At 34.6% G+C, this 21,731-nt stretch overlaps 1 protein-coding gene across 3 annotated transcripts in view; it reads right to left on the reverse strand.

Moving 5' to 3' along the window:
* Positions 1-21,731, reverse strand: part of ATRNL1 (attractin like 1) — an 811,501-nt gene that overhangs the window by 576,533 nt on the left and 213,237 nt on the right. For 2 of the 3 annotated variants that reach the window (XM_021676929.2, XM_064373807.1), the window contains exon 19: positions 16,414-16,551. The exons of the other annotated variant lie outside the window; for it this stretch is intronic. In XM_021676929.2, coding sequence (XP_021532604.2) covers positions 16,414-16,551 — 138 coding nt within the window. The remainder of the gene's footprint in view (positions 1-16,413; positions 16,552-21,731) is intronic. 3 annotated transcript variants of the gene reach the window in all.

A 21,731-nucleotide genomic window follows, 5' to 3' on the forward strand; every position in this document is an offset into this window, starting at 1 on the left:
CTGCACTCCTAGGCGACAGAGCAAGACTCTATCTCAAAAAATTAAATTAAATTAAAAGTTAAATAATTTTTCCAAGGTGGCAGTGGCATTGGCAGCATATAGACTCAAGAGGTATGATTCCAAAGCTCAAAGATTTGACACTGTTATACTTTTCCATAGCCACAAAGATTACATATACATATATATACAGTATACATATACACATACACATAAGTATTATATATACATATCCAAAGCAAGTTTTTAATCAGAGAATCTTCCTGAACATTATAAATAAAGTTTTAATGATAAAACATTTTAATAGTTAATTATATAACTGACTAGCCATGATACAATAATAATTTACAATAATGCTAGATTGGCTTTATTAGGTTGAATTTTTAAAATCATACATGTGCTGTGGTTTGTTTAAAGTCTTGCCATTCAAATATAAATTTATTTCCTACTTCCCTTTAATATTGGCACAGACTTTGAATTTCTTTTTTAATTGTACTTTAGGTTCTGGGGTACATGTGCAGATCATGCAGGATTGTTGCATAGGTTCGGTAGCATACATAGCAAGGTGGTTTGCTGCCTTCCTCCCTCCATCACCTATATCTGGTATTGCTCCCCACGTTATCCCTCCCCACCCCCTGCAGTCCCTCCCCTGGTCCCCCCCAAACTGACTGCAGTGTGTGATGCTCCCCTCTCTGTGTCCATGTGTTCTAATTGTTCAACACCTGCCTATGAGTGATACCATGTGGTGTTTGATTTTCTGTTCCTGTGTTAGTTTGCTGAGAATGATGGTTTCCAGATTCATCCATGTCCCTATGAAGGACATGAACTCATCGCTTTTTATGGCTGCGTAGTATTCCATGCTTTATCCAGTCTATTGTTGATGGACATTTGGGTTGGTTCCAGGTATTTGCTATTGTAAACAGTGCCGCAATGAACATATGTGTGCATGTGTCTTTATAATAGAACAATTTATAATTCTTTGGGTATATACCCCATAATGGGATTGCTGGGTCAAATTGAATTTCTATTTCTAGGTCCTTGAGGAATTGCCACACTGTCTTCCACAATAGTTGCACTAATTTGCACTCCCACCAACAGTGTAAAAGTGTTCCTATTTCTCCACATCCTCTCCAGCATCTGTTGTCTCCAGATTTTTTAATGATTGCCATTCTAACTGGTATGAGATGGTAAATCAATGTGGTTTTGATTTGCATTTCTTTAATAACCAGTGATGATGAGCATTTTTTCGTATGTTTGTTGGCCTCATAGATGTCTTCTTTTGTAAAGTGTCTGTTCATATCCTTCACCCACTTTTGAATGGGCTTGTTCGTTTTTTTCTTGTAAATCTGTTTTTGTTCTTTGTAGATTCTGGATATTAGCCCTTTGTCAGATGTGTAGATTGCAAAAATTTTTCCCATTCTGTTGATTGCCAGTTCACTATAATGATTGTTTCCTTTGCTGTACAGAAACTCTGGAGTTGAATTAGGTCCCATTTGTCTATTTTGGCTTTTGTTGCCATTGCTTTTGGTGTTTTAGTCATGAAGTCTTTGCCTATGCCTATGTCCTGAATGGTTTTGCCTAGATATTCTTCTAGGTTTTAATGGTATTAGGTCTTATGCTTAGATCTTTAATCTATCTGGAGTTAATTTTAGTGTAAGGTGTCAGGAATGGGCCCAGTTTCTGCTCTCTGCACATTGCTAGCCAGTTTTCCCAATATCATTTATTAAACAGGGAATCCTTTCCCCATTGCTTGTTTTTGTCAGGTTTGTCAAAGATCAGATGATTGTAGATGTGTGGTGTTGCTTCTGAGGCCTCTGTTCTGTTCCATTAGTCTATGTCTCTGTTTGGCTACCAGTACCATGCTGTTTTGATTACTGTGGCCTTGTAGTATACTTTGAAGTCAGGCAGCATGATGCCTCCAACTTCGTTCTTTTTGCTTAGGATTGTTTTGGCTATGCAGGCTCTCTTTTGGTTCCATATGAAGTTTGAAGTAGTTTTTTCCAATTCTGTGAAGAAGGTCATTGGAAGCTTGACAGGGATAGCACTGAATTTATAAATTGCTTTGAGCAATATGGCCATTTTCACGATGTTGCTTCTTCCCAATCATGAGCATGGAATGTTTTTCCATCTGTTTGTGTCCTCTGTTATTTCCTTGAGCAGTGGTTTGTAGTTCTCCTTGAAGAGGTCCTTTACATCCTTTGTTAGTTGTATTCCTAGGTATTTTATTCTCTTTGTAGCAATTGTGAATGGGAGTTTGCTCTTGATTTGGCTGTCTGTTTGTCTGTTATTGGTGTATAGAAATGCTTCTGATTTCTGCACATTGATTTTATATCCTGAGACTTTGCTGAATTTGCTTATCAGTTTCAGGAGATTTTTGGGCTAAGACAATGGGGTCTTCTAAATATACAATCATGTCATCTGCAAATAGAGACAATTTGGCTTTCTCTTTTTCTAATTGAATACCCTTTATTTCTTTTTCTTGCCTGATTGTTCTGGCTAGAACTTCCCAATACTATATTGAATAGGAGTGGTGAGAGAGGGCATCCTTGTCTTGTGCCAGATTTCAAAGGGAATGTTTCCAGTTTTTTGCCCATTCAGTATGATATTGGCTGTGGGTTTGTCATAAATAGCTTTTATTATTTTGTGATATGTTCCATCGATACCTAGTTTATTGAGAGTTTTTAGCATAAAGGGCTGTTGAATTTTGTTGAAGGTCTTCTCTGCATCTATTGAGATAATCATGTGGTTTTTGTCTTTGGTTCTATTTATGTGGTGGATTATGTTTATAGACTTGTGTGTATTGAACCAGCCTTGCATCCCTGGGATGAAGCCTACTTGATCATGATGAACAAGCTTTTTGATTCGCTGTTGCATTCTGTTTGCCAGTATATTATTGAAGATTTTTGCATCAATGTTTTTCATGGATATTGGCCTGAAGTTTTCTTTTTTAGTTGTGTCTCTGCCCAGTTTTGGTATTAGGATGATGTTGGCTGCATAAAATGAGTTGGGGAGGATTCCCTCTTTTTGTATTGTTTGGAATAGTTTCAGAAGGAATGGTACCAGCTCCTCTTTGTACATCTGGTAGAATTCAGCTGTAAACCTGTTTGGACCTGGGCTTTTTTTAGTTGGTAGGCTATTAATTGCTGCCTCAACTTCAGCCCTTGTTATTGGTCTATTCAGGGTTTCAACTTCTTCCTGGCTTAGTCTTGGGAGGGTGCAAGTGTCCAGGAATTTATCCATTTCTTCCAGATTTACTGTTTTTTGTGCATAGAGTTGTTTGTAGTAATCTCTGATGGTAGTTTGTATTTCTGTGGAATCGGTGGTGATGTCCCCTTTATCGTTTTTTATTGCATCTATTTGATTCTTCTCTCTTTTCTATTAGTCTAGCTAGCAGTCTATCTATTTTATTGATCTTTTCAAAAAACCAGCTCCTGGATTTGTTGATTTTTTGAAGGATTTTTTGTGTCTCTATCTCCTTCAGTTCTGCTCTGACTTCGAATTTTAATAAGTATATTTACTAGTTTTAAAACTGAGCTTTTCCCAATAAACTATAAGTGAAAAAATAGTAATAAATTTTTAATTTCCATGTTTTATAAATTGAATTTAGACATTACTACATTAAAATAATTCATCAGATGTGACATGTTGTTTATTATTAGGTAGCTAATGTGGCCTTAAAAAATAAAAATGACTTTTACATATCACATCACTATATAAAAGTCATAGACAGCAAAATATTATCCTGTCAACTTTAAGAAACACAGAAACTCTTAAGAATTATTTAAAAACTTCATAAACTACCAGAGAAACTATAACAGTGAATACAATAGGCATCTATTATTCACTGTATGTAATTTTTCATTGTGTTGTACTTTGGCTCATCAAATGTATAACGTCAATAACAAAAAAATTAATATGAAATAACTAAACTAGTCTTCAACCTAGCAGAGAATTATCATCCCTAGAGGGGAATATATTCCTAAAAGCACTCTGCCTATAAGAACAATAAAACTTACCATAATTATTTAAAACATTTTGTAGCTATATTAGTCACTCATGTATTCCTTTTGCCTATGCTGGCAAAAAAAAAATCATTGTGATGTTCCATATGGCAATGGATTCATAGATATGGCATGAAAAATATAAGCAACAAAATAAAAAAATAGATAAATTAAACCATCAAGATGGCTACTTTTGTGTTTTAAAGGATACCATCAATAAAGACAACATACAGAATGGCGGAAAATACTCACAAATCATATATCTGATGTGAGCCTCATATTTAGAAGATATATAGAATTTTTACAATTCAACAGCAAAAAGAAAAGCCCAAATAAAAAAAATGAGCAAAAGATTTGAATAGACATTTCTCCAAGGAAGATAAAGAAATATTTAATAAGCATATGAAAAGACATAAATACTCAAAAAGATATTTGTAAGCCATATTCTAGCAGTATTATTTACAACAGCTGAAAGGTAGAAGCAACTCATGTGTCCATCAATTAATAAATGACAAAAAATGATGTATGTAAGAACTAGATAAAGGTAACAGTTGCAAAACATTGTGATTGTACTAATACATGATGAAATATTGTTCAACCTTAAAGAGGAAAGACAGTCTGATACATGCTATAACATGAATGAACCTTGAAGGCATTATGCTAAAAGAAATAAGCCAGTCACCAAAGGACAAAAACTGCATGATTCCACTTACATGAGGTATCTATAGTCATCATATTCACAGAAACAGAAAGTAGAATGGTGACTCTTAGGGTCTGGAAAGAGGTGGGGAAAGTGGGTAGCTATTATTTAATGGGTATAGAGTTTCAGATTTACAAGATTAAAAAGTTTTGAAGAGGAATGAAGATGATGGTGGCAAAACAGTGCACATGTCCTTAATGCCACTAAACTGTATACTTAAAAATGGTTAAAATGGTTCAAGAACCCACTTGGTGCTCCATCCACCTGTGGCTTTATTAGTTCCTAATTTTATATTATGTATATTTTTCCAAAATTTAAGAAAACAAATATATTTTTAAACAGGCAAAGTACTTGAATACATATTTCTCTAAATTAAGTATACAATGGTCAGAAAGCACATCAAAAGATACTCAATATTTAGTCATTAAGGAAATGGAAATCAAAACCACAGTATTATTCGGCTGTAAAAAGGTATTAAGTACTGATACTTGCTACAATAAGAATGAACATCAAAAACATTACACTTAGTGAAAGAAGCAAGTACAAAGATGTTACATATTGTATGATTCAATTTATATGAAATATCAAGAATATAAGTAAATTCATACAGACAGAAAGCAGATTAGTGGTTTCCAGGGGCTGGGATGACTGCTTGATGAGTACAGAGTGTCCTTTTGTGGCAATGAAAATGTTTAAGAAATAGATAAAGGTGAGAGAGAGGCAAAGCAAGATAGCGAAATAGAAGATTCTGTCTACTTCTATCACTTCAGTGCCTCTTTCAGTGATAGAAGTTAACAAGAGACAATTGATGCCCCCCTCCCCCAACAGGGACATCAATTTAACAACTATCTAAACAGAAAAAGCACCTTCATAAAACCAAAAATCAGGTGAGCACTCATAGTACCTGGTGTTAACTTCTATCACTGAAAGAGGCACTGAAGTGATTTTTTAAAAAAGTCTCAAATTGCCAACATCACCCTTCTCCCACCTCTCTGCAGTGACAGCATGGTGCAGAGAGTATCTCTGAGCACTAAAGGAGGGAGAAAATAGCAATCGTCAGGGACTGAACTCACTGTTGTAGTAGAAAGGAGAACTGAACAAAACTCAGGGAACACCCGTCTAGGAGAGGGAACATCTAAACCAGCACTAGACAAAGGAAAATGGCCAATCCTAGCAGTCTGAACTTAGTTCCCACTAACCTCACCACCAAGGGCTAAAATGTTCTGAGTCTCTAAGACTTGAAAGGCAGTCTAGGCCACAAGGACTACAACTCTTAGGCAAGTCCTAGTGCTGAACTGGGTCTAGAAACAATAAACTGGTGGGGCACAGGACCTGCTGGGACAGCAGATGGAGTGACTAAGGGAGTGCTGGTATCACCTCTCCTCTAAGCCCAGACTACAAAAATTGTGGTTCCAAAAGAGACCCTTAACTTCCACCTGAGGAGAGGTGTGGGAAAAGTGGAGAGGACTTTGTCTTGAGGGCACCAGTCACAATGATGAGGCCCTTCTTCCAGGTCTTAGCTTCCAGATGACATTTCTAGACACATCCAGGCCAGAAAGGAACCTACTGACTTGAAGGTAAGGACCCAGTCCTAGAAGCATTCATCACCTGTTAATTGAAGAGTACTTGGGTCCTGAATAATCAGCACCAATACCCAGTTACTATGTTGAGGGTCTTAGGTGAGCCTCTGAGACTTGCTGGCTACAGGTGAAACTCAGCACCTTACCAGCTGCAGTGGCTATGGGGCAAAACTCTTCTGCTTGAGAAAAGCAGAGGGAAAAGTAAACGGGACTTTGTCTTGTACCTTAGGAACTAATAAAGACGCAGGTGGATGGAGCACCAAGTGGGCTCTTGGGGTCCCCAATTCTAGGACTTGACTCTTGAATGACATTCATGAACCTACCCTAGACCAGAGGTGAGCCAACTCCCCTGAAAGGTGAGTCCCAGGCCAGGCAGCATTCTTCATAAACTTATTTAAAAGCCCTTGGGCCTTAAGAGATCATCAGCTGTAGTCTAGCAGTACTCCCTGTGGCCTTTGATGGCAGTGGCTGTGAAGTGAGGCTCCTCTGCCTTTGGAAAGGGGAGGTAAGAGTGGGAAGGACTGTGTCTTGTGGTTTGAGTGCCAGCTCAGTCAATGTAGACTAGAACACTAAGTGGACTTCTAAGGTTTTTAACTCTAGCTCCTAACTCCTGTACAGCACCTATGGATCCACCAGGGGCCTGGGGGATCTTGTCATCCAGAAGGGAAGAACACAAGCCTAGGTGGCTTTGCCACCTGCTGATTGTAGAGCCCCAGGACCTTAAGTGAACACAGGCAGTAACCAGTGAGTGGATACAGCAAGCTGTAGGTAAGATCCAATGCTGTGCTGGCTTCATGTCTGACCAGCACAGCTATACTGGTGATAGCCATAGGGGCACTTTTGTCACCCCACCCCCAGCTTTAAGTGGCCCAGGACAAAGAGAGAAACTGTTTGTTTGGGAGAAAATAAGGGAAGAGAACAACAGTCTCGCATTGTAATCCAGAATTCTCCCCGATCTTGTCCAAGACCACCAAGGCAGTACCTCTATGAGTTTGTAAATAAAGTGTTACTGGGATTAGAGTCCCCTCTATAGCAGATACAACTAATACCATAGCATTCAAGTCCTTTCAAATATCTAGAAAGCCTTCCCAAGAAGGACAAGCACAAACAAGCCTAGACAGTGAGGACTACGATAAATATCTAACTTTATCAACGCCCAGATACTAAAGAACATCTACTAGTATCAACACCATCCAGGAAAACATGACCTCATCAAATGAAATAGATAAGCCACCAGGAACCAATCCTCGAGACACAGAGATATGTGACCTTTCAAACAGAGAATTTAAAATACCTGTGTTAAGGAAACTCAAATAAATGCAAGAGAAGAGAAGAAATTGAGAATTCTATTAGATGAACATAACAAAGAGACTGAAATAATTAAAAAGAATCAAGGGGAAATTCTGCAGCTGAAAAATGTAATTCGCATATGGATAAATGTATCAGGAGTCTTTTAATAGCAGAATTAATCAAGCAGAATAAAAAATTAATGAGCTTTAAAACAGGCCATTTGAAAATATACTGTCAGAAAAAACAAAAGAAAAAAATAAAAAACAATGAAGCACACCTACAGAATTTAGAGATAGCTACAAAAGTATTAATCTAAGAGTTCGTGGCCTTAAAAAGAAAGAAGTGAAAGAGATAGGGGTAAGTTTATTCAAAGGGATAATAACACAGAACTTCCCAATTAGGGAAATACATCAGTATCAAAGTATAAGAAGGTTAGAGAACACCAAACAGAATTAAACCCAGCAAAGACTACATCAAGGCATTTAATAATCAATCAAGAATAAAGAAAGGATCCTAAAAGCAGCAAGGGAAAAGCAACAAATAACATACAATGGCGCGCCAATACATCCGGCAGCAGACTGTTCAGTGGAAACCTTATAGGCCAGGGTACAGTGGCATGACATATTTAAAGTGCTGAAGGAAAACAACTTTTGAAATGTATATATATCTGGAAATGTGTATATTTGAAATGTATACATATCCTACAAACATGAAAAAGAAATACTTTCCTAGACAAACAAAAGTTGAATGATTTCATCAGCACCAGAACTGTTCTAAAAGAAAAGCTAAAGAGGGTACTTCAAATAGAAAAAAATGACATTAATCAGCAAAAATTAATCACCTGAAAGCAAAAAACTCACTGGTAACAGTAAGTACAAATAAAAACACAGAATATTATAACACTGTAACTGTGGTGAGTAAACTACTCTTATCCTATGAAGAAAGACTAAACAATGAACCACTCAAAAATAATAACAACTTTTCAAGATGTTGACAGTAAAATAAGATATAAATACAAAAAGCAAAAAGTTAAAAAGCAGGGATATGAAGTTAAAGGGGGGACGAAGTTAAAGTAGAAAGTTTTTATTAGTTTTTCTTTTTGTTTATGTAAACAGTATCAAGTTGTTATCAGGTTAAAATAATGAGCTATAAGATAGCTTTTGCAAGCCTCATGGTAACCGCAAATGAAAAAACATATAATGGATACACAAAAAATGAAACTAAGAAAATATAGGAAAAAAGAAACACCTTCAATAAAGGAAGAAAGTAGGGAAAGGAAGAAGGAAAAGAAGACCATAGAAAGTGTCAAGTTGTTATCAGCTTAATATAATGGGTCATAAGGTACTATTTACAAATCTCGTGATAACTTCAAACCAAAAACCATGCAATGGACACACAAGAAATAAAAACCAAGAAACTAAATCATATCGCTTGAAAAAAATCACCTTTGCTAAAGGAAGATAGAAAGGAAAAGAAAAAAGAAGAACACAAAACAGCCAGAAAACAAAAAATAAAATGGCAGGAGTAAGTCCTTATTTATCAATAATAGCTTTGAAAATAAATGGACTAAATCTTCAATCCAAAGTTTGGATTAAAAAAAAAGACTCAATAATCTGTTGCCTACAAGAAACACACTTTACCAATAAAGACACACATAGGCTATAAATAAAGGAACAGAAAAAGATATTCCTTGCAAATGGAAGCCAAAAAAGAATAGGAGTAGCTATACTTAACATCAGACAAAATGGATTTTGAGACAAAAAACAAAATAATAGACAAAGAAAGTCACTGTATGATGATAAATGCCTCAATTCAGCAAGAAAATATAACATATATATATACCCCCAACAATGAAGTACCCAGATATATAAAACAAATATTATTAGAGGTAAAGAGAGAGATAGGCCCCAATACAGTAATAGTTGGAGATTTCAACACCACACTTTCAGCATTGGACAGATCTCCCAAAAAATCAGCAAAGAAACATGGGGCTTAATCTGCACTATAGACCAAATAGATCTAACAGATATTTACAGAAAATTTCATCCAAAACTGCAGAATATACATTATTTTCCTAATCACATGGATCATTCTCAAGTATAGACCATATGTTATGTCACAAAACAAGTTGTAAAACATTCAAAAACAACTGAAATAATATAAAGCATTGACTATGATCACAATGGAATAAAACTAGAAATTAGTAACAAGAAGAATTTACAAATACATGGAAATTAAACAATATGCTCCTGAATGACCAGAGGGTCACTGAAGAAATTAAGAAGGAAACTGAAAATTTTCTTGAAACAAATGATAATGGAAACACAACATACTAAAACCTATGGGATATAGCAAAAGCAGTATTAATAGGGAAGTATCTAGCTATAAATGCCTACATCAAAAAAGAGGAAAAGCTTCAAATAATCTAATGATGCATCTTAAAGAATAGAAAAGGAAAAGCAAACCAAAATAAGTAGAAGAATATATCAAAGATCAAAGCAGAAACAAACAAAATTGAAATGAAGAAAATAAGACTGATGAAACAAAAGGCTGGGTTTTTGAAAGGTTAAACAAAATATAAAAACCTTTAGCCAAACTAAGAAAATGAAACAGAGAGAAGACATACAAAAATACAATCAGAAATGAAAAGAGGACATTTCAAATGATACTGCAAAAATTCAAAGGACCATTAGTGGCTACTATGATCAACTACATGCTAATAAATAGGAACATCTAGAAGAAATAAAAACTTCCTACACATATACAACCTACCAAGATTGGACTAGGAAAAAATCGAAAACCTGAACAGACCAATAACAAGTAATGTTACTGAAGGTGTAATAAAAATTATCCCGGTAAAGAAAAGCCTGGGATCTGATGGCTTCACAATTGAATTCTACCAAACATATAAAGCAGAACTAATACCAATCCTACTCAAATTATTCTGAAAAACAGCGGAGGAGGAAGTACTACTTCCAAACTCATTCTACAAGGCCAATATTATCCTAAAATTAAAACCAGACAAAGACACATCAAAAAAAATTTTTTTTAACTACAGTCCAATATCTCTAATGAATATTGGTGCAAAATACCAGCAAACAAAATTCAACAATATATGAGAAAGATCATTCATCATAACCAAGTGGGAATTATCCCTGGGATGCAAGGATGGTTCAACATATGCAAATCAATCCATGTGATGCATCATAGCAACAGAATGAAGGATAAAAATGATCTAATCATTTCAACTGACAGTAAAGAAGCATTTGATAAAATTCAACATCTCTTCATAATAAAAACTCTCAAAAAACTGGGGATTGAAGGAACATAACTCCACGTAATAAAAGCCATATATGACAGACCCACAGTTAGTATCATACTGAAGGGGGAAAAATTGAGATGCTTTCTTCTAAGATCTGGAACACAATATGGATGCCCACTTTCACCACTGTTATTCAATGTAGTACTGACTGTCCTAGCCAGAGCAATCAGAAAAGAGAAAAATATAAAGAGCATCCAAACTGGAAAGGAGGAAGCCAAATTACCCTTGTTTGCAGATAACATGAGCTTATATTTGGAAAAACCTAAAGACTCCATAAAAATCTATTAGAACTGATAAACATATTCAGTAAAATTGCAAGATACAAAATCAACATACAAAAATCAGCAGCATTTCTATATGCCAAAACTGAACGATATAAAAAATAAATTAAAAGGTAATTCCATACATGATAGCCATACATAAAATTAAATACCTGGGAATTAACCAAAGAAGTGAAAGATCTCTATAATGAAAACTATAAAACACTAATTAAAGTAATTGAAGAGAACACCAAAAGTACATTGGAAGAATCAATTCATAATTTGGAAGAATCAATATTGTTAAAATGTCCATATTACCCAAGGCAGTCTACAGATACAGTGCAATCCCTCTTAAAATAACAATGACATTTGTCACAGAAATAGAAAAAAAGAAAAACAATATTAAAGTATATATGAAACCACAAAAGACCCAGAATAGCCAAAGCTATTCAAAACAAAAAGAACTGAAGGAATGACATTAACTTACTTCAAATTATACTTAGGAGCTATAGTAACCAAAACAGCATAATAGTAGTATGAAAACAGATACATAGTCCAATGGAACAGAACAGAGAACTCAGAAACAAATGGACACAGCTACAGTGACTTTGTTTCTGACAAAGGTGCCCAGAACATACACTGGGGAAAAGACAGACTCTTCAATAAATGGTTCTGGGAAAACTGGATATCTATATGCAGAAGAATGAAACTAGACCCTATCTCTTGCCATATAAAAAAAAGCATATGGTATAAAGACTTAAATCTAAGACCTCAAACTATGAAACTACCAGAAAAAAACACTGGGAAAATCTCCAGGACACTGGTCTGGACCAAAATTTCTTGAACAATACCCTGTAAGCACAGGCAACTAAAGCAAAAATGGACAAATGGGATTACAAGTTAAACAGCTTCTGCATAGCAAAGGATACAATTCAACAAAGTGAAGAGAAAACCTACAGAATGGGAGACAATATTTGCAAACTACCCACCTGACAAAGGATTAATAACCCAAATATATAAGGAGCTAAAACAATCTCACAGAAAAAAAATCTAATAATCTAATCAAAAAATGGGTAAAATATTTGAATAGATATTTCTCAAAAGAAGACATACAAATGGCAAACAGGCATATGCAAAGGTGCTCAAAATCATGGATCATCAGAGAAATACAAATCAAAACTGCAATGAGCTATCATCCCAGTTAAAATGGCTTATATCCAAAAACAGACAATAACAAACACTTGTGAGGATGTGGAGAAAGCAGAATCCTTGTACACTGTCGGTGGGAATGTAAATTAGTACAACCACTATGGATAAAAGTTTGGAGGTTCCTCCAAAAACTAAAAATTGAGTAACCATATGTACAACCATCCCACTGCTAGGTATAAACCTAAACAAAAGGACATCGGTGTATCAAAGAGATATCTGCACTGCTATGTTGCAGCACTGTTTACAACAGACAAGGTTTGGAAGCAACCTAAGTGTCCATTAACACAGGGGTCCCAACCCCTGGATGCCGACTGATACCAGTATATTTCCTGTTGGGAACCGACTGCACAACAGGAGGTGATCAGCGGATGAACAAGCATTAAGGCCAGAGCTCTGCCTCCTGTCAGATCAGTGGTGGCATTAGATTCTCATAGGAGCTGGAACCCTATTGTGAACTCCACATGTGAGGAATCTAGGCTGCACACTCCTTATGAGAATCTAACCAATGCCTGATGATATGAGGTAGAATAGTTTCATCTGTAAACTATACCCCAACACCACCCCATCCGTGGAAAAACTGTCTTCCCCAGAACCACTCCTGAGGTCAAAAATATTGGGGACTGCTGCATTAACAGATGAATGGATAAAGAAAATGTGATATATATTTTTATGGTATTTGGCCATAAAAAAGAATAAGATCCTGCCATTTGCCAAAACATGGATAAAACTGGAGATCACTATGTTAAGTAAAATAAGCCAGGCACAGAAAGACAAACATCACATATTCTCACTTATTTGTGGAATCTAAAAATCAAAACGATTGAACTCATGAACATAGAGAGTAAAAGGATGGTTACCAGAGGATGGGAAGGATAATGTGGGGCTGGGGAGAAGGGAGGGATGCTTAATATGAACAAAAACAATAGTTAGAGGGCTGGAGGGCAAGGGGTATGGTTAAGGGGCACAAAAAAATAGAAAGAATAAGACCTACTATTCAATAGCACAATAAGGTGACTATACTCAATAGTAACTTAATTGGACATTTTTAAATAACTTGAAATAAAGAGCAAAATTAGATTGCTTGTATCACAAAGGATAAATGCTTGAGCAGATGGTTACCCCATTCTCCTTGAAGTGATTATTTTACATTGCATGCCTGGATCAAGATATGTAATGTAGCCTGTAAGTATATACACCTACTGTGTACTGACAAAAATTAAAAATTGAATTTTTTTAAATTAAAAACTTAAAAATATTAGAGATGATAGCTGCACAATACTGTAAATGTACTAAATGCCACTGAATTGTATACTTATGACAGTTAAGTATCTGTTATGCAGGTTTCACTTTGTTAAAAAGTTATTCCCTAGAATTGGAGTTATGGTTAGAAGCATTATATAAATGCCAAAAGAAATATATTAAGTAAATTACAGAATGAACTATTATATATGGGCATGAAAATATGTTGGAAAACATATCAAAAATAATTTTCATAAAAGTAAAAAAAAAACAATTTTATATTAAATACATGACAGTTTAGAGACACACAAATTGTAATGTGAATGAAAAATCTCAGAGTATATTTTTTCTTAAAATTGTGCAATCAATACATCAAAACACATAATCTATCTGAAACATGCACTTTCTCCAATAAAACTTAGAGCCACAGAAAATTCAGTGGTAAAAAACTTCAGAAAGAGCATGTCTTGAAAACCATGGTCTTTTTATTTAAGAAACAAAATTAAAAAACACTATGACTCTAGGATGTAGACTCTAAATTTTGTGGATTCCACTTGGCCATAATTACTGCACCTTATGTATCCACTGGACAGAGCACTAAGCTGTGTCTTTTATCTGAGAACAAATGGATCTTCCTGGTCCATATTAACAGAACTCTTGCATTAACAGTTAAGAGCAGGGTTTAGGAATGAGATATTTTCTTATTCTAACTAGCAATATAATCTTGGGTATTTTAGATAATTTCTTTGTGCATTAAATATTTGTGTTCACGGGCCGGGCGCGGTGGCTCACTCCTGTAATCCCAGCACTTTGGGAGGCCGAGGGGGGTGGATCACGAGGTCAAGAGATCGAGACCATCCCGGTCAACATGGTGAAACCCCGTCTCTACTAAAAAAATACAAAAAATTAGCTGGGCACGGTGGTGCGTGCCTGTAATCCCAGCTACTCAGGAGGCTGAGGCAGGAGAATTGCCAGAACCCAGGAGGCGGAGGTTGCGGTGAGCCGAGATCGCGCCATTGCACTCCAGCCTGGGTAACAACAGCGAAACTCCATCTCAAAAAAAAAAAAAAAAAAAAAAAAAAAAAAAAAATTTGTGTTCACATGTAAAATGAGGATCAAAGTAATACCATACCGTTTTTGTAAAGCTGATATAAAATAATGACTATAAAGCTATTAGGACAGTGCCTAGGACATAAAAAATGCTAAATGCCAGCTATTGCATCTATGTTAGAGCTTCAAATGGATCAGATCACTGCATATCACAAAACTTCCATTCACCTATCTTTATTTATCACCCAACACACTACAGTAGGCCCTCCTTACCCCTGGGTTCCATATCCATGAACTCAACCAATAGCCAATAAAAAATATTCAGAAAAACAATTCCACAAAATCCAAAACACAAAATTTTAATTTGCGATGCACCAAGTATACTTTGAATCCATGTGAATAAAGTGAAATGTAGGTATTGTATTAGGAATTATAACTAAAGATGATTTGAAGTATACAGGAGGAGGTGCATCAGTTACATAAAAATACTACACCAGTCTATATAAGGGACTTCACCACCTGCAGATGTTGGTATACAGGAATGGTCTTGGAATTAATTCACATGGATACCAAGATACAACTGTATTAGCTGCACAATTGTGTTGACTCAAAGGTTGAATCAGTTCATCATTCCCCATGAGTCTCAACTCTGAGTGTGTAGGAGAGTCACTTAGCAAACATTTTAAAAGAACCATTACCAAAGAATCACCCTACAACTACAACCCAGATAATGATTTAATTGTTTTAGAAAGTAGTCCAGACATTCATATTTCTAAAAGCTTTACAGATGTTCTAATATGCAGCTAGTGTTAAAAAAAAAATGATTTAACCAGAGTCAGGCTCCACTTCCTCTTTAAAAATTCCTCACATTTTCATAGTCAAAACCATTTTTCTGTGGGTGCTATATAGGCAAACTCCATTTAGAGATGATAGATTAAAAATTTTAAAGGCAAGTTCGAATCTAGAGACAAAGAAGGATTTCTATTAAATTCCACTTTAAAAGGAAATTTTATTTAAAAGCCAAATATTCTTTGCAAAGTAGAAGAAAGAAGTGGCAGAATAGACAGGAAGATGGAGGAAAGCAGGGTTTAGTAAACAAGAACGCAATGATTATGGCTAGCCTTTATAATGCTCTTTTTTATGTGCTTCAATTCCTAAGGCCTATATTACATATGATCTCATTTGATCTTTACAACAACTCAATGAATTATTATCATCTCCATTTTACATACAAGAAAAATGAGACACTGAGAGGTTAATGAACCAAGGTCATACATTTGAACAGTGACAGAGTTGGGATTTCAACCCAGAATTGGTTCCAAACCCATACTCTCTTAAATACTATTCTATACTACCACCCTGTGCAATAAGAATCTTACCTGATGTAAGGTGTACACATTTACCCTTTAATTATTTCTTATTTCTAAAGTCATAACAATAGCCTACTATTTATTTTAAAAAAAAACTATCAGCAATGATTATTTTTGAGTAGTGAGTAGGTAATTTTTCTTTTATTTCTCTGTATTTGTTAAATTACAATAATAAACATACATTCATTTTGAAATAAAAGTAATATTTTTGAAGCGAGCATATCATAGAATTCTTACAGTTCACAGTGCTAATAAATATATATTACCTTAGAAAACTTAGTAAAACTGAATAAAAATTTTTCTGTAGTAATATATATTCTCCACAACAGGTGCTGCTTTCTTAATTATCTTTACCTTAGTAAAAATACACTAAAATTTGCTTAAAAGAAACTTACCTGTGCACTGTCCTCCATTGGTTGGATCTCCATAATAACCTGGCATACAATCTTGACACTGCTTTCCTGTGGTTAGATTTTTACACTGTTCGCACACATTATTATTGATGCAAGTGCTATGTCCATTACACTGGCAAGCTAAAGAAAACAGTAAAAAGTATTACAAATATCTAACATAAGATCAAGTATAATAGCTATCAAAACAAAGAATATATCTTAAAAAGCTGGATTGTAAAAATGTCCAAAGAGCATCTTCCAAGTTTTGTTTAAAAATTAATAACACATATAGCTCAAAGTTTTAATGTAAGATAATGTGTACAATAAATCATGTGTTGAAATTTTACCTTAACCTCTTTACAGTGTTGTGTTTAAAGATTAACTGGAACATAAAAGCTATCACTAATGACGGAATACTCTTTAGCATAATTCTTAAATATTCCTAAGACTGGTATGTCTGTTAAGTTATATAAACACAAGGCTAAATATTATAACTTTGATAAAGAATGCTAAAATTCATCTTAATTGTATTAACACATAATAATAAAGAATCAATCACACTTTGGGAGGCCGAGGCGGGTGGATCACGAGGTCAACAGATCGAGACCATCCTGGTCAACATGGTGAAACCCCGTCTCTACTAATACAAAAAATTAGCTGGGCACAGTGGCGCGTGCCTGTAATCCCAGCTACTCAGGAGGCTGAGGCAGGAGAATTGCCTGAACCCAGGAAGCGGAGATTGCGGTGAGCCGAGATCGCGCCATTGCGCTCCAGCCTGGGTATCAAGAGCGAAACTCCGTCTCAAAAAAAAAAAAAAAAAAAAAAAAAAAAAAAAAAAAAAGAATCAATCAATACAGAAAATTGTGTGGCAATAGATTCTTACTAGAATAAAGTAAACTAATAGTAAAATTAATAAAAATAGTACTTTTGGGCCAGGCATGGTGGCTCATGCCTGTAATCCCAGCACTTTGGGAGGCCAAGGCAGGGGGATCACTTGAGGTCAGGAGTTCAAGACAAGCCTGGCCAACTTGGTGGCCATATTTTTATACTAAATGTATAAATATGTATATAAACATGTATTTTTATACTAAAAATACAAAAAAATTAGCCAGACATGGTGGTGCATGCTTGTAATCCCAGCTACTTGGGTGACTGAGGCAGGAGAATCTCTCAAACCTGGGAAACAGATGTTGCAGTGAGCCAAGATGGCGCCACTGCACTCCAGCCTGGGCAACAGCGCAAGACTCCATCTCAAGGGAAAAAAAATAGTACTTCTGAATTAATTTGCATAAATGTGTATCTTCTTTAGGTAAGAAAAACTTCAAGGTTCAACTGAAAGTCTATTTAACTTTGAACTAAACAGAATGAAATATAAAGTATGAGATTGTTTCTATATCTGTATAACTAAGACTTTTATGTTTTGATGTTAATATTACAGCAGAATAAAAAATTTCAGAGTAAAGTTCATATATGAAAGCTCAGCTCTTTGTGCCTATTTGGGACATAATATTAACTTAGTTTGGTAACTGTATGGCAAAAAACCATCATAATTGTCACCTTCATAATTATGGTACTTATTACAACTAAGATAGCAACTAGCATTTAATTGAGCTCTCTCACTCCATGAGGAAAGCCAATATTCTGCTGATGCCAAATTGTTTGTAGTTGGTATCTATTCTGATTGGTAAGTGTACATAAGCATCCATTTTTAATCATTATAAACACCATGCCTTGGCCAGATAGAGTACCACATGGTACACATGAATTTTATTATTTAATCTTCAAAACAATGCTATGTGGAAGCTGCTGTGTTTAGAACTGTTTCTAAGATGAGGAAATCTGGGTTAAGCAACTACACAAAGCCACACAGCTAATCAATGACAGAAACAAATACACATATAGAACTCTGAATTTTAAATAAAACAGAGTAAATAGCATGTAAAACTGCCTCTTATATTCAGAATACTTGAAAGTGAGAGGAATTCCCAAGAGGCTAGCATAGGGGAAGAAACAGACACACAAAAGAGTAAAACCAAATACTTTATAGAAATTCTTAGAGGTGCCACTATATTATAATGTATTATAGAAAGACAAAAATAAAAGAAAAAATAAAAAAATTTTCTCATAATGTAAACAAAAACAAAAAAAGAAAATATGCAGCTATGAAAAAAATGTTCATCATCCTCTTTATGAAATTGAAAAAAAGCATAATATGTTTTTAAACTTCATATTACATTATGAAACAATTCAGAGAAAATTTAATAACAAGGAAAAATGTTCATGACAAATCAAGAGAAGCAATTGATACAGAGCATTATATTTAGAAATATCGCAATGTTGAACTCAAGATACCAGAGAAAAGGGCAAAGTAGGTTTCTCCAACAATCATATTCCTGAAGAAACATCAATTTGAATAACTACCCACACATCCAATTACCTGCACAAGGGATAAAAAAATCTGAATGCATAAGCAAGGCAGTGAAAAAAACAAATGCTGGTATGTATGTGGAGAAAGGGGACTTTATACACACACACACACACACACACGCACGCACACACACACACATACATATAATGAAATATTTTCAGCCATGAAACAGGCCATAAAAAATAAATCCCATCATTTGGGACATGGATGAGTTTAGATGACATTTGTTAAGTGAAATAAGCCAGGTACAGAAAAACAAATACCACATAATCTCAATCATATATGGTATCTTTAAAAAAAAGATCTCATAGACATTAAAAGTATAATATGATTACAGGCAACTGGAGAGAATAGGAGGAGGGGGAGTTATGGAGAGGTTGGTTAATGCATACAATGTTACAGATAGAAGGAATACCTACTATGCAATAGAGTACAAGAACATGGTGGGATGATTATAGCTAACAATAATGCATTTCAAATAGATAGAAGAGAGGATTCTGAATGTTCTCATAACAAAGACATTATAAATGTTTAAGGTAATAGATATGCTAATTACCATGATTCAATCATTATACAGTATATACATGCATTGAAATATCGCATTGAAACCCATAAAATGTGCATATTTTATATATCAATTTAACAAAATGATGACAATTTGTGATGAAATGTATAAATATGCTTACGTAAAAGCAAATGATGGGTATCTTACTAAAGTAAGATTTTTTAGACCAATTGTCTACAATGTATTCATATTATTTTTACAATAATGTTATTAGAACTTTAATTTTATAACATTATGCTTAAAAGTTTAAGGTATTGTTTCATAGAAAATTTACTCTGTGACACCACTAATTAATTTACTCAGATAAAAACAAAATTTATTGAGTGGCCACCTCATGTAAAGAATTACCAGAAGATTTAAAGTTAAGAAGTGGGTTACTATAAGAACTTCATGAAATTTCTGGCCATTTGGAAGAATCATTAGAAAAAAGAATGCTTTAACATCTGAATAAGACAGCTAAATTTAGCACTCATATCTAACATCTCCCTCACAGACTAACACTAAAATAATAAGTAAATGTACCAGCAATGACAGGCACTTTGGTATGGTGACCTGCATAAACAAAACCAGAAGGTATTAATCTACAATACCTCTTAATGTTAAAAGAGGTTCCCTGGGAAAATTCCACTCAACCCTCCTTTCCTGAATAAGAAAAATTCTGAAAACAAAGGTTAGTCATGGGGCAGTCAAGAAAGTGTATCACTGGTATTCCTTCATCCATCTTGTGGAAAGTGTGAATCAAGGAAGCACCTGACATGGTTTATATATAATGCAGAAAGCCAGTATACTTTAGACTTAACTGCACAAAAAATATCTGGAGAAAAAACATCTGGTAATTGTCACACTTTATGACTAGTATGGTAGCAATGGCAAAAGAGAAAGCATATTATAGAAAAGGGGACCCAAACATAATGGCTGCATCAAACACCAACAAAAAAATGATATATTAGTAAGCCTATGATTATGTTCTAGTCCCCACTACCAAAAGAGTGTTTGATCAACAGGTAACGTAAGCTTACACATAATAGTCTGCTGAGGTTACATTGTTGCTCGAAAGGTTCTAATATCTCAGTAGCTATTGTATATGAATAAAACTAAAGAAATCATCCATTCTATCGTCTGTAAATTTTAAAACCACTCCAGATGGCTCCTCATTTATGGACACACAAACAAAAAAAAATTAAAATAAAATATAATGACAACTCAGCATTTGATATGCAAATAAGTACATAGTTTGAAAAAATGGTTGCTCTGCAACAGATGTGCAACATTTAAAATTATCTTTTTGACAATCTTAATAAATTTAAAAATATACACAGAAATTTAAGACAAAAATTTACCCAAAGCATTTTTCAATACATATACCACTTTAAAAGAAATGAGAATTATCAGATACTAGAAATGAAGCAGACATTCCAAATAAGAATAGTAAAGTTAAGTTTGAGCTAGCAACAAAATTTTACTATACACGGAAAAGACAAGTAAGAATTAGGAGGCATGGGTTCCAAAATCAAGAAGATCAAGAAGATATAATTCTTGGCATCCTAAAGGAAGCAAGCTAAACTGAACCATGTTCATAAAGTGATACTATCAACTGTAGAAACTATCTATGAAAAAAGGTATTAAAACACATCATAAGCTCTGCAAAATGCAGAAAAGAATTTTAAGTCCCCTGGGATATGTGTATGAAAGAAAAATGTCACTTATGAGAACTTAAAGGATAAAAAATATCACTTGTGAGAACTTAAAGGATATGTCAGGCATATATGGTAATTTGAAATTCACGTCATACATTTGTTGAACAAACCACCAAATAAAACGTTAATATAAACCTATTCTGTGAACAAGAAAAGCCCCATAGATATTGTAAAAGCAGATGTAAATTATCCTTGTAAATACATCCACAACTCAGGTTATACAAATAAACCACAGGAAAGAAATTGGGAAAACTTTTCTTACATAAGGAACTAGATAGCATTTTATGCTTTGCAGGTCATACAGTCTCTGTCACAACTAGTCCTTTCTGCAACTGTAGTACAAAAGCAAACAAACACAATAAACAAATAACTGGGTAGAGTTGTACTTTAATAAAACTTTCTTTACATAAATCTGCAGCAAACTAGATTTGCCACCAACCTTGGTTTGCCAAACCCTGACATGGAAGAGAAAAAAAAAATTCTAAATTAAATTTCACAATAAAAACTTCAAAACCACCATAAAAATCAGGAGATTAAAAAAAAGAGTTGATTAAAACAGAGTAAGAATACATATAGAAGATGAAAATGTTCAAAATTAATTAAAGATATGAAAAATAAGGAAATTATGCCT

The sequence above is a fragment of the Aotus nancymaae genome, unplaced genomic scaffold, assembly GCF_030222135.1.
Source record: "Aotus nancymaae isolate 86718 unplaced genomic scaffold, 86718_ANA_hifiasm-v0.15.2.pri h1tg000010l, whole genome shotgun sequence".
NCBI lineage: Eukaryota > Metazoa > Chordata > Mammalia > Primates > Aotidae > Aotus > Aotus nancymaae.